Below are 13514 nucleotides of genomic sequence, written 5' to 3'. Positions count from 1 at the left end.
GCAAAACCAGACACACTGACATGAGACACAGACTTTCAAAGTAAAACAGGAAGCACATGACAGGCACAGACGCAAAGTGGACACAGAGCAGAGGGAGCTCAAAATACAAAACAGAAACCAAAACACTGGTAGTAATAAACCAAAATGAAACCAAAGATTGGTATTAATAAATATAATAATAATAATAATAATACAGACCAAAACACTGGGTCACTGACCCAGGACCGTGACAGTTACTCCTAACATCAATCAGATATCCAGCTCAAAAATAAATTTGAGATCCTGGATGTCTAAGAATTCCCCTTACTGACCTTTTGTTTCCCTGCACCCAAGCCATCTTCATATAATCCACAAAATGAATGTCTGCCCAAAGTAATTTCCAGTGTTTCTATCTTTTTTATATAGATACTTTAATTCAATTTTATAATTAAAAGCTTCTAAAAAGTTGTTTGTTTTATCTGAAATCATTTGTATAACTAAAAGTGAAATTTGATATTCATCTCCAGGGTTATTAAACAGAATTAAATTGTGTTCAATGAAATTGTTCTACTGTGATGGTGCACATATGCAGCCAGGTGTTTTCCTGTGTGCGCCCTTTCCTCTGCTGTCTGTCTCTGGGCAGAGCGCCCATCCTCTCACCTGGGCAGCTCACCAGGAGCTAATCTGGGGCAATCAGCAGAGGTTATTTATGACCAGCATTACTGTCCCGGTGCCTTCGTCAACTCATCTATGTTGGTAACAGGCTCACTCTTCTCACTCTGAATCCACGTCCTTGTATGACATACTTTGCGAGCTCTGTTGACTCGCCACAGCTCCACACTGCAACAGAAATCACCTTATGGACACTGGTCACAACCCTCACCGGATTCACATCACACTTCAGGAAGAAAATACCGGCCACACTCACTTGCCTGCCCTCTTGCCACCGCAGCTCACCAGGAGTTCTGGAACTCAGGTCAACTTTGTTGTTCTCAGCCTGCCACTCGGACCTCTGCCCCTCCAAGTCTAAGATTCTATATGCATAAAGCATAAGATGATGCCATATGAGCTCAAATTCCACTATTATCTCTGAACCAGACCGTACACCTTCTCACTCACTTTTCCTCTCTCCTGAGTGTGACCTTGCGACCACCACGCCACCAGTCTCCCCTTGTGTTACCTGCCTTAGGCTACCATGTTAGAACCCTTACCACATGCTAGGTTTCCAGGTTATGTCCCCCCCGTCAAGTATAACCGTGTTTTGTGTTAAATAAGGTTTTGTATTAAGTTAACTGTACTGCCTCTCCACATCAATCTTGCACTTGAGTCCAGTTTTGTACAGGCATTTGGTGCCACATGATATTCTACTGGATTTTCCTTGCATAAACAAATTCTGAACTAAATACATGCAGGTCAAGTTCTTATGATGAATGTATTGTGTGAACACATTTTGAACTTATCACATCATCAATAATGAGCAAGTTGTTGTTATTTGGAGGTAAAAGGTCATCGTCACTCAGAGACTCCGGTATTCCATTCACAAAGGTGTCTTGATGCATGCTCCATCATCCAGGTAAGTAAATCCAAAACAGTTGATTCTGTTCATCTGGATGTAGCGCTTTCAGTGGGAGAAATGTTTTGTCACTCATCCAAGTGACTTCTTTAGTCTGAGCTGGCTGCAGATTTCCCCAACCTTATATACAGTACATTTGCACAATGACTGAAACCAGCCCACTGAAATGAACAATTGGCTGTGAGGTCAGTTCCTTGATCATTAATATGCAAAGTGTCATAACAATTGATCTACAACCACTGATCAATGGCCATGAGTACCATTCACAAAGAGTTAGAGATTGTAAGATGGTGAAACATGAACCCTTAGGGCACCTCCTCGATTCAGAGATGGACTTTTCACGTAAATCGCCTCCTTGGCAGTTGTCCTTCTCTCCTGGATCAGCTGGAGCTTTCTTTAGGCGGCTTCCCAGCTTTGACAAATGTCCAGCTGGGATAACCACATTTACTCAGGGCCTTCTTGTAGTAATTGCTAAATAGTGGAAAGGGGGTGGGATTAAATAAGCTTCTGCTTCTTCCTACTCCTTTTGGAACATGTAAGTTATTTATAATCATTATTGCTTTGTTTCCTTTCATTTCGCTTTGTCTCTTTTTTTCTCTCTCTGTTTATGAACTATTTTAACATGTTCAAAATAAAGATTCAATACAATACAGTAGAGATGGAACAAAACTGATGTACAGCATAATATTTGCTAAACATCAGCTGCCTGAATCTGGCAGGATCTGTAATCAACTCACATGATGGCGTGTTTGTTCGCATGCAGAATCGTCTCCACAGAGAGTTCAGAAACAGTTTATTACAATCCCTGATTGCTTTGTTTTCACATATCTTAGGGGGGTCTAGTCTGACGCCCTCTCTCATAATAGTCTTCAACATACTTCTGCTGTTCCTCAGCTGTTTTCACACTTTGTGGGTAGCCAGATGGCTGCTGCTTCAATTTCAAAAATGTTTTGACATATAGTTTTAACAGTGTCAGTTTTGTTAGCAGAATGCCACACTTTACTGATGCACACAATCTGATACACTTTTTCAAGTTCAAAGGACAAACCAACAATTGTCTCTCACTTTAACCATGCACACAATCACTGTGCTGGTTCTGTTCTACGGCACAAGTTCTGCAGAGCTGCAGCCGACTGAGCGTGTTTGTAGCAGCAACCATGATAAGTGTTAATAAAGAATGCTAAAAAGCATGTATGTGTGGACAGGTCTGCCATGTCATTATTACACCTTGTTTAACAAAGTATTAACAAAATAGCATTTAATGGAAGATGAATGCAGCCACGCACTTTAATGTGTTCAAACAGAATTTCTTCTGTCCATCTTCACACAAAACTTGTCATGAGTCTGTGAACTCAGTGATTTTGGTTTTGTGTATTATTATTATTGTTTTGGTTTTGCTCCCTCTGTTGGCCCCTGATGATAGTGTTTGCCCTGCCTCGTCAGGTTCATCAGGTCCAGCTGTGTTCCCCACCTGTGTGTAATTCCCAGTGTTCTTCAGTGTGTATTTAGGTTGTGTGAATTCGTGTGCTGATTACTGGTCAGTCTGTGAATCTACCACGTGTTCTGAAAGAGGAGGTTGAGGGTGGAGCTAGTTTAAATGCAGAAGCCAATAAAATGGACTGGACCATCTACTGCGATCATGTAGGGGGAATGGGGTTCTTCTTGAATGATGGTTAGCTGTTATCTCTCTAGTTTTCACCTTTGGTATATAATGGTTTATTTATAAATTATATAACTGGAGCTGTTTCTCATTTGGGCAGGTCAGTTTGTTGAGTTATGTTTTGTTAAGTGACTTTTGAGTAGAGTTTTGTTAAGTTAACCTCTTTTATGGGCCCACTTGGTTCTTAATCTTGGATGGCAGAAAACTTTTTACAGCTTAACCAGAACAAAACTTTTCACTATGTCCTTCACTACAAGTGAAAAAATTTTATCATCTAAAAAATATAGCCAGAGTCCGCCCTATTCTCTCTCGGGCCAACACGGAGATGTTGATGCATGCTTTTATTACCAGTCGCATTGATTACTGTAATGCTCTGCTCTCTGGTCTTCCCAAAAAGAATATTTCACCTTTACAACTTTTACAAAACTCTCCAGCTCGTGTGCTGACGAAGACCAGAGGGCGGGCCCACATTACACCGGTTTTAGAATCGCTGCACTGGCTCCCCGTGTGTTTCAGGATCGATTTTAAAGTTCTTTTATTGGTTTTTAAATGTCTTAATGGTCTTGGGCCTTCTTATCTTTCAGATCTGCTTCTACCATATGAACCCTCGCGGACCCTGAGGTCCTCTGGTACTGGCCTTTTGATCGTTCCTAAAGTCAGGACACATACTCACGGAGAGGCAGCTTTTCAGTGGTATGGTCCTCGTCTGTGGAACAGCCTGCCGGAGGAGCTCAGGGCCGCAGTGAACGTACATGTTTTTAAGAACAGGCTCAAGACCCACCTTTTTAATTTAGCTTTTACTTAACGTTTATTTATTCTATGTTATTCTATTTATATTATTAAATTAGGTCCTACATAATATTTATTGTATTTTATCTTTTTATTCTGTATATACTCTTATTAGGTCATATCTCCAGTGTTTCCTCGGAGGGGGCTCTCTGCACCGGGGTTGTGATCGACCGTGGCTGCTGCGGCTCTGTGGGTCTTCTCAGTCTGGCTGGGGGGCTTCTTTGCCTCCCTCCAGCTGTGTGCCCGGCCTGGAGGCTGCTGTCTGGGGGGGAGGGGGGGGGGATGTGTGTGTATGTATCCATGACCGCTTATATTAATGAGAGTGTGGGGAGTGAATTGGAGGGCGGGATGGGGTGGGGCGGGCTGCTTTTAACCATATAAAGCACTGTGTGCTACATTCTGTATAAAAAGTGCTTTATAAATAAAGATTGATTGATTAAAAAAAAGTTTATTTTTGTCATTGTGAATTTTTGTAATCACCTTGTCCTTTTTGGGGTATAATAAAACCCTTTTTTTTTTTTTTTGGAAGATTACATTTGTGCCTGTGTGTTCCTGGCAGCTTGGTTCATGATAGCCTGCATTTGGGTCCTGGTTCATTCCTCCACATGGCTCACTCTGCTAGCCGTGACAAAACTGGCCTCATGCTTAAAGCAGGGATGCCTGGTCTCAAAATGATATATTATGTAATTTAACGAGGTTTTTTCATTTCAGTAGGCTGAATAAAACACTCGTGAGTCATGTCACTGGGTAGCATGTGTTCTGCACAGAGTTTACATAGAGTTTACACACGCCGCACATTTGTATTCTGTTTTTTCTTTTTTTGTCTTCTTGTATATTTTCCTGCATGATCCACAGTATTTCATGCAAAGCTCACAACCAGAACAGGTGAAGTAAACAACCATAAAAAGGACATTTTACTTGAGAAAAAGACATGCTGTTTAAACAGTCACAGTCAAAGAGTCACATTACGTTTTCCCAAGGTAAAACAAATCCAACAAAGCAACCTCTAACATGCAAAAACTAAATAGGTCTTCCACTCCACAATTAGACAAGAAAAGGCTTTATTCTCCATTTACCAAGTTAATAAACAAATCCAACAAGGCTGCTTCTAACGAACAAAATTTACTTTTTAGATCATTGTCTAAAAAAACAAGTAGGTCTTCCTTTAAGGCTTCTCTGTAGTAGGATACAGCAACATTTAATAATTGGATCCTCTGTCAATAAAAATAATTCCTATTTGAAAAAAGCACACTAAAAACCGAAACAGACACTTGATAAAAGAGATAAAATATTGAAACCTAAGTAAACACACCCACTAGGTGGAGACAGGTGTGGGAGTTACGTGCACGAGCAAAGCTGGCAGTTATATTTTTCTCACTACAGTTACTGGACTCATCTCAAAGAGAGACGAGGCAGCCTACAAAGAGAAAGTCCTGCAGGTGGCAGCCTGGTGTTCAGAAAGCCACCTGGCACTGAACACCAAGAAAATCAAAGAGATCCTTGTATATTCAGGAGGCACAGCACCCACTTAGCCGCCTTGTACATCAATGGCGAATGTGCGGAGAGAGTCCACATCTTCCGTTTCTCTGCATCCTCATCTCTGCTGAGATGGACAAACAACACCACAGCATTGGTTAAGAACTTCATGAGGGTCCTCAGGAAGCACAACCTGCTACTGACCTTCTACTGCTCGTCCATCAAGAACCTGCTGACATACTGTATCACAGTATGGTACGGCAGGTGCATCATGGCAGACAGGGAGAGGCTTCAGCTGCCCAATCCCCTCACTGATGGACATTTATACCCCACCCCCCGCCCTGCTGTCTCAGCAGAGCAACAAACATCATCAAGAACAGCTCCCACCCTGGTTTTGACCTGTTCAACCTACTGTCCTCGAGGACGTGCTACAAGTGCATCAGTACAAAACCTAACAAACTCAAGAACAGCTTTTTTCCAAAGCCATAACAACCCTGAGCTCATACATGCACTGACTACACAGTCTAACCCAGTGGTCCTCAACTCCCGGGTGCTGACGAGTCGTTTGGTACTGGGCCGCGAGAGTTGAGGCTCGGGTGTGAAATTTATGGTCTTTATCATTTTTCAGCGTTTTATTAATCGTTTTTATCGTTAACTCGGTTTCCCTGGGTCTTTTCCCATGTGTTATGAATAAATCTTCTGTTTTTTGGTACCGGTACTGGTTTTATTTTATTGTATTTATCCGCACCTTAAAGGCTGGTCCGTGAAAATATTGTCGGACATAAACCGGTCCGTAGAGCAAAAAAGGTTGGGGACCGCTGGTCTAACCCGCCAACCCAAGGACTTCCCTCTATAGACAGACTATGCAATATTTAATCTATTGAAATCTTGTGAAAGTACTGTATAATACGTGTACTGTGCAATACCATTACTCTCTCTGTCCAAATATCTGCTACCCACTGCATTTGATCATCATTACTATGCAATATTAAATACATGCAATAACCCACACCGTATATAAAATCTTTATTTATTCTTGAAAATGTATACAGCACCGCAGAACTGTGCACATTACCTCCTTCCCCTCTGCAGGAGTTAGAGCAGGGCGATATGACCAAAAATATTTATCACGATATACATTTGAAAATTTGCGATAACGATATAACTGACGATCTAATTGACACAAGACAAAATACTTTACAACTCCACAACTTTATTAGTGCAAAAAAACCCCCAAACATCAACGTATTTCCACTTAAACAAGCAGCTGTTTTTTATGTGCATTAAAGTTATATAAAAATTTAACAGTGCAAATGCAAATTTTTTGCTGACAGTTTAACCAAAAGGCATTTCCACTGGAAATTGGCCGACATATCCTCAGCATAACCATGTATAATATCCACAAAACTTAAAAAGAGGTTATACACACACAATACGGTAACATTATGTTGAAGCACAGCATGTATCACTCTGCGAGGTTCCTGCCTACGATAGCTGTAATGCTCCGACAATCCATCAAGCGTTGAGGTGCAGATTTTCGAGCGCTGTGTACATAAAATCGTTTCGAGGTCAGTAAACACAACCAGAATTCATACATAAGGCACACGGGATTATAAGGGGCTCTGTCGATTTTAAGAAAAATCAAAGGATTGATTTTAAGTGTGCTGTATTTTCCAAAAAACATGGTAATAACGACGGCCCGCTAGCATGCTCTACCAAAAGTAGTTATTTGTTGTGTATCTGACGGACGAAAGCTAAACCAGTTCCACACCATTGAAGTTGCAGCATTTTAACAAACCAATTCTGGTTCATCCGTTTCATTCAGCGAGTCGCTTTCACCCTCCTCATTCTCCGTCACCACCATGCTTTTTCCGCCATGTGCGTATGAAAAGAAAGGCACTGCGCATGCGCGTTTACCCATATTCTATCGCCATATTTCATTTTCTTATCGTTGCCCGACATTATACCGGTATTACCATGAACGGTATGATATGGCCCAGCCCTACTAGGAGTTGCTTTTAATCTCATTGTACATGAGTATAGTGACAATAAAAGGATATTCACTTCTTTCTCAGATTCACCTGAAGATAAATGTATTTTATAATACAGAGAAATGGCTTGTCAGTATGCAGATAATATGCACAATGTAGCCAGATTGCACAAGCCTTTTGGTTCAGAATATTTTAGCCTTACTAATATAAGAAAGACCTATTTTGTTCTTTTGTGGTAAAAAAACAAACAAACCCCAAAACTTATGTGGCTGTTTCATGAATCAGATTGTAATTTTGTGTAAGAATATTTCCATGCACACATAAATGAGCACCATTGTAACTCATACTAAATAGAAAATTTAGTCTGTTTTGTAAGTATAGCCATCTAGTGTTTTAGAAAGGAGAATTCTTAAATAAATGCATTACCAAAAACAAACTTATGTGTAATAAATTCATTTGAATTAGTAATATACAAAACATACATAATAGCAAATGTTTAATATTTATATGGCTTATTATACTCAACATGGAACAGAGTGCTACAAAAAAACCATACAAAATATAGCTCTACCTCATATATATTTATAAACTAACTATTCACAGTGAAACAACTTAGAGAATCACGCAACAAAAGAGATTAAAATATTTAATATATCCCTGTCTGGAAAAAATTCTCTTTGAGAAGAATAATTTTTTACTGCGTTTCCTGCTTGTTGTCTGTGCAGTGGCTGCTCTCTTCCTCTCTCACCCTCACTCTCTTAAACTCGTACCTCCCTTATGCTTCTGTGTGCGTGCATGTGCTGGGTCTGTAACCCCTGTCCCCTTCCTGCTCAGTGGACCAATACCTGTTTGCAGCGGACACTCAGACGTCACGTAGTTGACCAATCACGTACGACTTGAACGGGGTAAAAATCAGGGGGCGGGGAGGGGAAAAAAAGCGTATCCGACTCCTAGGCAGGAACCGGATTCTATCGTTCACTTCAAAGTGCCGGCTCTAGAGCTGTTTGTTCCTGACCGACACGACACATCGCTTGTGTGAGCTTATGGTGGGTACTTTAATTTGCAGTCTATGGCCATTCCACCCAAATCACAACATTGACAACACTCCGATGGTTGCTGTCATTCATGCTTTTCAAAAGTGACGAAAACATTTGAACGATATTTAATATTTAAGCTAGTTGTACTTTTTTTTTTTTTTTTTGGGGGGGGGGGGGTAGCTCTTATTTTTTTTCACGTGTCAGGTTGCAATACGTTAAAAGTTTGAAACTTTTACTTTGAATGCGAAAGGTCTCAGTTTCCGGTTTGCTCCACTGTTTCTCGTTTTAATTTTATCCTTAAGAACAAGCTGGCTACAGAGACAAGCTGGTTTTTAGGTGTGTTTTTGTTCAAATCAACAATAAAACAGGGAAAGTTTTCATGTTATTTGGGAAACATAACTTGTTGAAGAACCAACTCATACATACACTCAAAACATACATACACATATTGCAGCTTCGGCTACTTTATATTAATTATTCCTGGTACACAGACACAAGTTAAACGAGAAGGTTTTGCTGCTGCATTTGTTTTATTCTTACATATCTTGGTGAAAGACACTGAACACTAGTAGCAGCTGAAGTACAAACACGGAAACTTGTCAAAGCATGCAGTGTTTGGAGGAAGCGCTGACGGCAGTGTGCGAAACGTCTTCAGGTCGCTGTTTATGACACAAGTCGCGCCAATGTGGTGGAATGGACGGAGCTGTGGACAGAGGAGACAGGTCGGCCCTCAGCAGCACGTCGAAACCAGCAGGAGCTCAGGAAGCTCTGCACCAGTGCCGACTCATCCAGAATCTGGTGGACATCTCGATTAGCAGCCTCCTGTCTCTTAGGACAAGATGCGCCACATCCAACGACTTCACCCGGCGGGAGATCCGTACTTTAGAGGTACGTTTAAGATCCAGAGGTGACCCAAGTTTCTACCAGCTGTTTATCCAGTCTTTTGCTTCTTTGAAAGGAAGAGAATGATTGTATTGTATTCGCGATTTAAAGACATGCTTCGCCATGTTATCTCCTAGATTCCGTGACATAGAAAAGGTTGTTCACTTTGCAGCAAGTTTTTATTTATTTTTATTTTATTTTTTTAAATTACCCTCTCATATTATATTTTAATATGACTGTAATAACTATGAAAGGGCGAGGTGGATGGGGTGGGGCTCTCGAATTTAAAGTTGGGCAGTTACACAGGAGTTAACTTTAGCTTGAAGGGCAGAATTCTTAAAACCTTTGAAGACATATGCCACAGATGGTAAAGCACAGATTCAAAACAAACAAAAAATTATAAGGATGAACTGAATGTAGCTTCTTCGGGTCCAGGGTGCTCCTGTCAGTCATGTTCTCTCACTGTCTTCACTACTGTGGCTTTCTAGGACTCTTCAGGAGGTTAGCATTTGTAACATGTACTTTTCCTACAGTGACACCTCAAATATTTACTTTATCTCAAAGTCTGTTGCAACATTGATGAACACCACTTCCTCCCAAAGTACAAAAAGTTATTATGTGTCCCAGATAGTAAATACAATATCTCAATATGCAGCTTATTGTTTATTTTGTGCAAAGCCATTCCTGCATTTGCCACCAACATTCCAGTTTGCTCAACACAGCTCAGTTCTGTTAAGCTAAGGAAAAATAAAATGTCTTTACATAGCACCAAATAATGACACAATTCATCACTGGGCCTTTTACATAGTAAATTAAAAAAAAAGTAAAGTTTATAATATTATAGAAAGAATCATTTTGAGTTAGCACTTTAGCACTCGATAGTAGGGAATCACTTTAATATTAACATTTTAATAGCTCACGTGACTGTGAGCTGCCTTTGGTTACTGAAAATTATCTCAAAATCCTTGAAGATGTAAAGTGAATATTTTGACAGCAATTAGCACTTAGGTTTGTATTATTATTTGTGTAAATCAAATCACATATAAAATTGTATGTTGAACCAAAGGTTAGTGGTTTGATCCCTGGCTGCTCCAGTCTGCAGGCCAAATATCGTTGGGCAAGATATGAAACCCGAGTTTCTCTGCGACGCATCCATTGGAGTACGAATGTGTGTGAATGTATGATAAAGTGCTTTCAGTGCTCAGATATAGTAGAAAAGCACTATATAAGAACCAGTCCATTTACCACCTAAGTATATGGCTGCGTGAGCTGCTAATACGCCAGATACACAATAAATGCACTACTTGCTCATACCTGGTACGGTGCAGAAACTTAAAATAGACAGACCATCAGTGACTCTTAAAATCTTATCAGAGGTTAAACAAAACATAACAATGTTCATCATAGTCTTTAAGGTTCCCATATATAAAATGGATTATTGTATATGTGTATGTGTGTATATTTACACACATAGGACTCTCAAGCTGTGTGTTGCTATGTAGTATCTTTATTGTTTGTAGGACTGCACTCTTCTGGACAGAGATCTCGGATGCCAGGGACCACTGTTGCTTAACTTTCCACATGTTGGTATTTCTCAAGCTTCTCATGTTCCTTCCTCCTGATGTTGCTATCACTTGGTAAAGCTACATGTATCATTACGCTTCGTTACTCTGCTTGTCCACCTTTACTGTGTCTGTTGTTTGCCATCACCAGTTTGTCTGTATCCAGTGTTGGGGAGTAACGGAATACATGTACCGCCGTTACGTATTTAAAATACAAAATATGAGTAACTGTATTCCGTTACAGTTACCGTTTAAAAAGGTGGTATTTAGAATACAGTTACTTTGTTGAAATAAATGGATTACACGGCGGTACTTCCCTGTTTCATATTGTGGCGGGTCAGGACTGTTTGGGTTTTGTTTGACAGCTACGTTTTGTTGTTCCAGGCGGCAGCGTTACGGTTGCCATGGTTACAGGGTGACGCTCTCTCTCTGCGTGTTTCCTGGATGAGAGAGCGCCTGTTGTTGTTGTGCTAAGCTAATAGGCAGAATGCTACAGGTATAGCTCTAAAGAATGTAGCATCATGGGCAGTGTAGTCCGTGCTGCAGGGAGAATGGACTGCCATACCCGTTATGTGTCTGTGAGTGAGGGAGGGAGAAAAAGGAAAAGTACGAGCTGTCATCGAGCAGAAACGGGAGCTGGAAGCATGTAAATATAATAATAACCACTGCAGCCAAGAAGAGAGCATGACGAGCCCAGTTGTAAGTAAGCTATTAAGACTCGACTGTACACCGTGTTCGTGTTTTCCTCCAAAAACAATAAGTTCCGTTGGAGCAGCCTTTCAACGCCTCTCTCTGTCTCTGGCAAGCAAAGTTGACCCAGACAACAAAGTAAAGCTATTTTTCGGCTACGAGCCCGACACAGAACCCACCATATTAGCCAGAGGTCCCTTTACTACGGTTCGCAGCCACGGACCTTCAGTAACAGTAATAAATCACAGCAATAGTACATTCATGTAGTTGTAAACAGCATGATAATATATTAAGTAATCCAAAGTATTCAGAATACGTTACTCTCATTGAGTAACGTAACGGAATACGTTACAGAATACATTTTGGGGCATGTATTCTGTAATCTGTAATGGAATACATTTTAAAAGTAACCTTCCCAACACTGTCTGTATCTGAAAGTTCGCAGCAAAAATTTTCTGGCACAACTTCACCTGCTTCCAAGGTGCATGGAGAGGATGAAAGAATTCACAAAGCAGGAACTCCAGCAACACTTGAGGGAAGATGAACAACTTTAATATTTGACCAACGCGTTTCGGCTTGTGGCCTTCATCAGGGTCACCTAATGAAGGCCACAAGTGTGAGACTTTGATATTAGATAAAATGAATATTGATAAAGTTTACCTTTATGTACAGAATCTGAATATCGCAAAATATTTTTAAAAATTGCAATAATATCGTATCGTGCGTTAAGTATTGTGATAATATCGTATCGTGGGATATATGGTGATTCCCACCTCTACTAGGCGCACAGATATTCCTATATACTGTGCTAGCCACTTGGTTATGACGTTCCATATATGTGCTACCTGCTAGCATCTTGAAACCTGCTGTTATGTGCTGGATTGTCTCAGGGGCATCTTTCCACAGCCTGCACCTGGGGTCGTTCCTGGTGCGGTAGAATCTAGCCTCTATGGCTTTTCTGCTTAGCGCTTGTTCCTGTGCTGCCATGAGTGTTGTCGCTGTGTGACAGTCCAGTGTTTTCCTGCAACTCGATCTCAGTCACTTCTTCTATTTGCTAGTGGTACATACCGTGCAGTGGCCTGTCCTTTCATGATGTTCCTCTTCTTGCTCCTCCTCCTTGAATTCCTTATGGTCCTTTGATCATGTACAGTTCTGATATTCCAGGATCCATGTGGGGAGCATGGAGTCATAGGCTTTCTTGTAGTCAATCCAGGTGATGCATAGGTTGGTTAGTCTGGTCTTACAGTGAATGCTCTGTTTACCAGTAGCTGATGTTTTGCCTCTCTAGGTGTTTCTGCCAGTTCCCTTCTGAGCCCTGCTTTATGTCTGTTCATCTTAGCTAGTATGATGCCTGACAGGAGCTTCTGCCCACATAGCAAGCAGGTCTGGCCTGGATCTGGTATCAAGACGGCACTGCTGGCTGACTTCTGGCATGATAAGACGTATGTCATCCAGATATGGGCCAGGTCTGGCAATGATGGTATTATTTATGTTCCTATTAGAGCAGGGCGATAAGACCAAAAATATTTATCACGATATACATTTGAAAATTTGCGATAACGATATAACTGACGCTATAATTGACACTAGACAAAATACTTTACAACTCCACAACTTTATTAGTGCAAAAAACCCCAAAAAACCCATCAATGTTTTTTCACTTAAACAAGCAGCTGTTTTTTAAGTGCATTAAAGTTATATAAAAATTTAACAGTGCAAATGCAAATTCCTTGCTGACAGTTTAACCAAAAGGCATTTCCGGTGGAAATTGGCCGACATATCCTCAGCATAACCATGTATAATATCCACAAAACTTAAAAAGAGGTTATACACACAATACGGTAATATTATGTTGAAGCACAGTACGTATCACTC

At 40.6% G+C, this 13514-nt stretch overlaps 1 protein-coding gene across 3 annotated transcripts in view; it reads left to right on the top strand.

Moving 5' to 3' along the window:
* The first annotated feature begins 8405 nt into the window (after positions 1 to 8405).
* Positions 8406 to 13514, top strand: part of LOC146504641 (kinase suppressor of Ras 1-like) — a 62845-nt gene continuing 57736 nt past the window's right edge. For all 3 annotated transcript variants that reach the window (XM_085130757.1, XM_085130759.1, XM_085130758.1), the window contains exons 1-2: positions 8406 to 8514; positions 9161 to 9393. In XM_085130757.1, coding sequence (XP_084986883.1) covers positions 9199 to 9393 — 195 coding nt within the window. In that variant the 5' untranslated portion in view covers positions 8406 to 8514; positions 9161 to 9198. The remainder of the gene's footprint in view (positions 8515 to 9160; positions 9394 to 13514) is intronic.

This window comes from Neolamprologus multifasciatus, chromosome 14 (genome assembly GCF_963576455.1).
Source record: "Neolamprologus multifasciatus chromosome 14, fNeoMul1.2, whole genome shotgun sequence".
Taxonomy (NCBI): Eukaryota; Metazoa; Chordata; class Actinopteri; order Cichliformes; family Cichlidae; genus Neolamprologus; species Neolamprologus multifasciatus.
The sequence above is the reverse complement of the archived record's forward strand: the minus strand, read 5'-3'. Positions and strand labels throughout refer to the sequence as shown.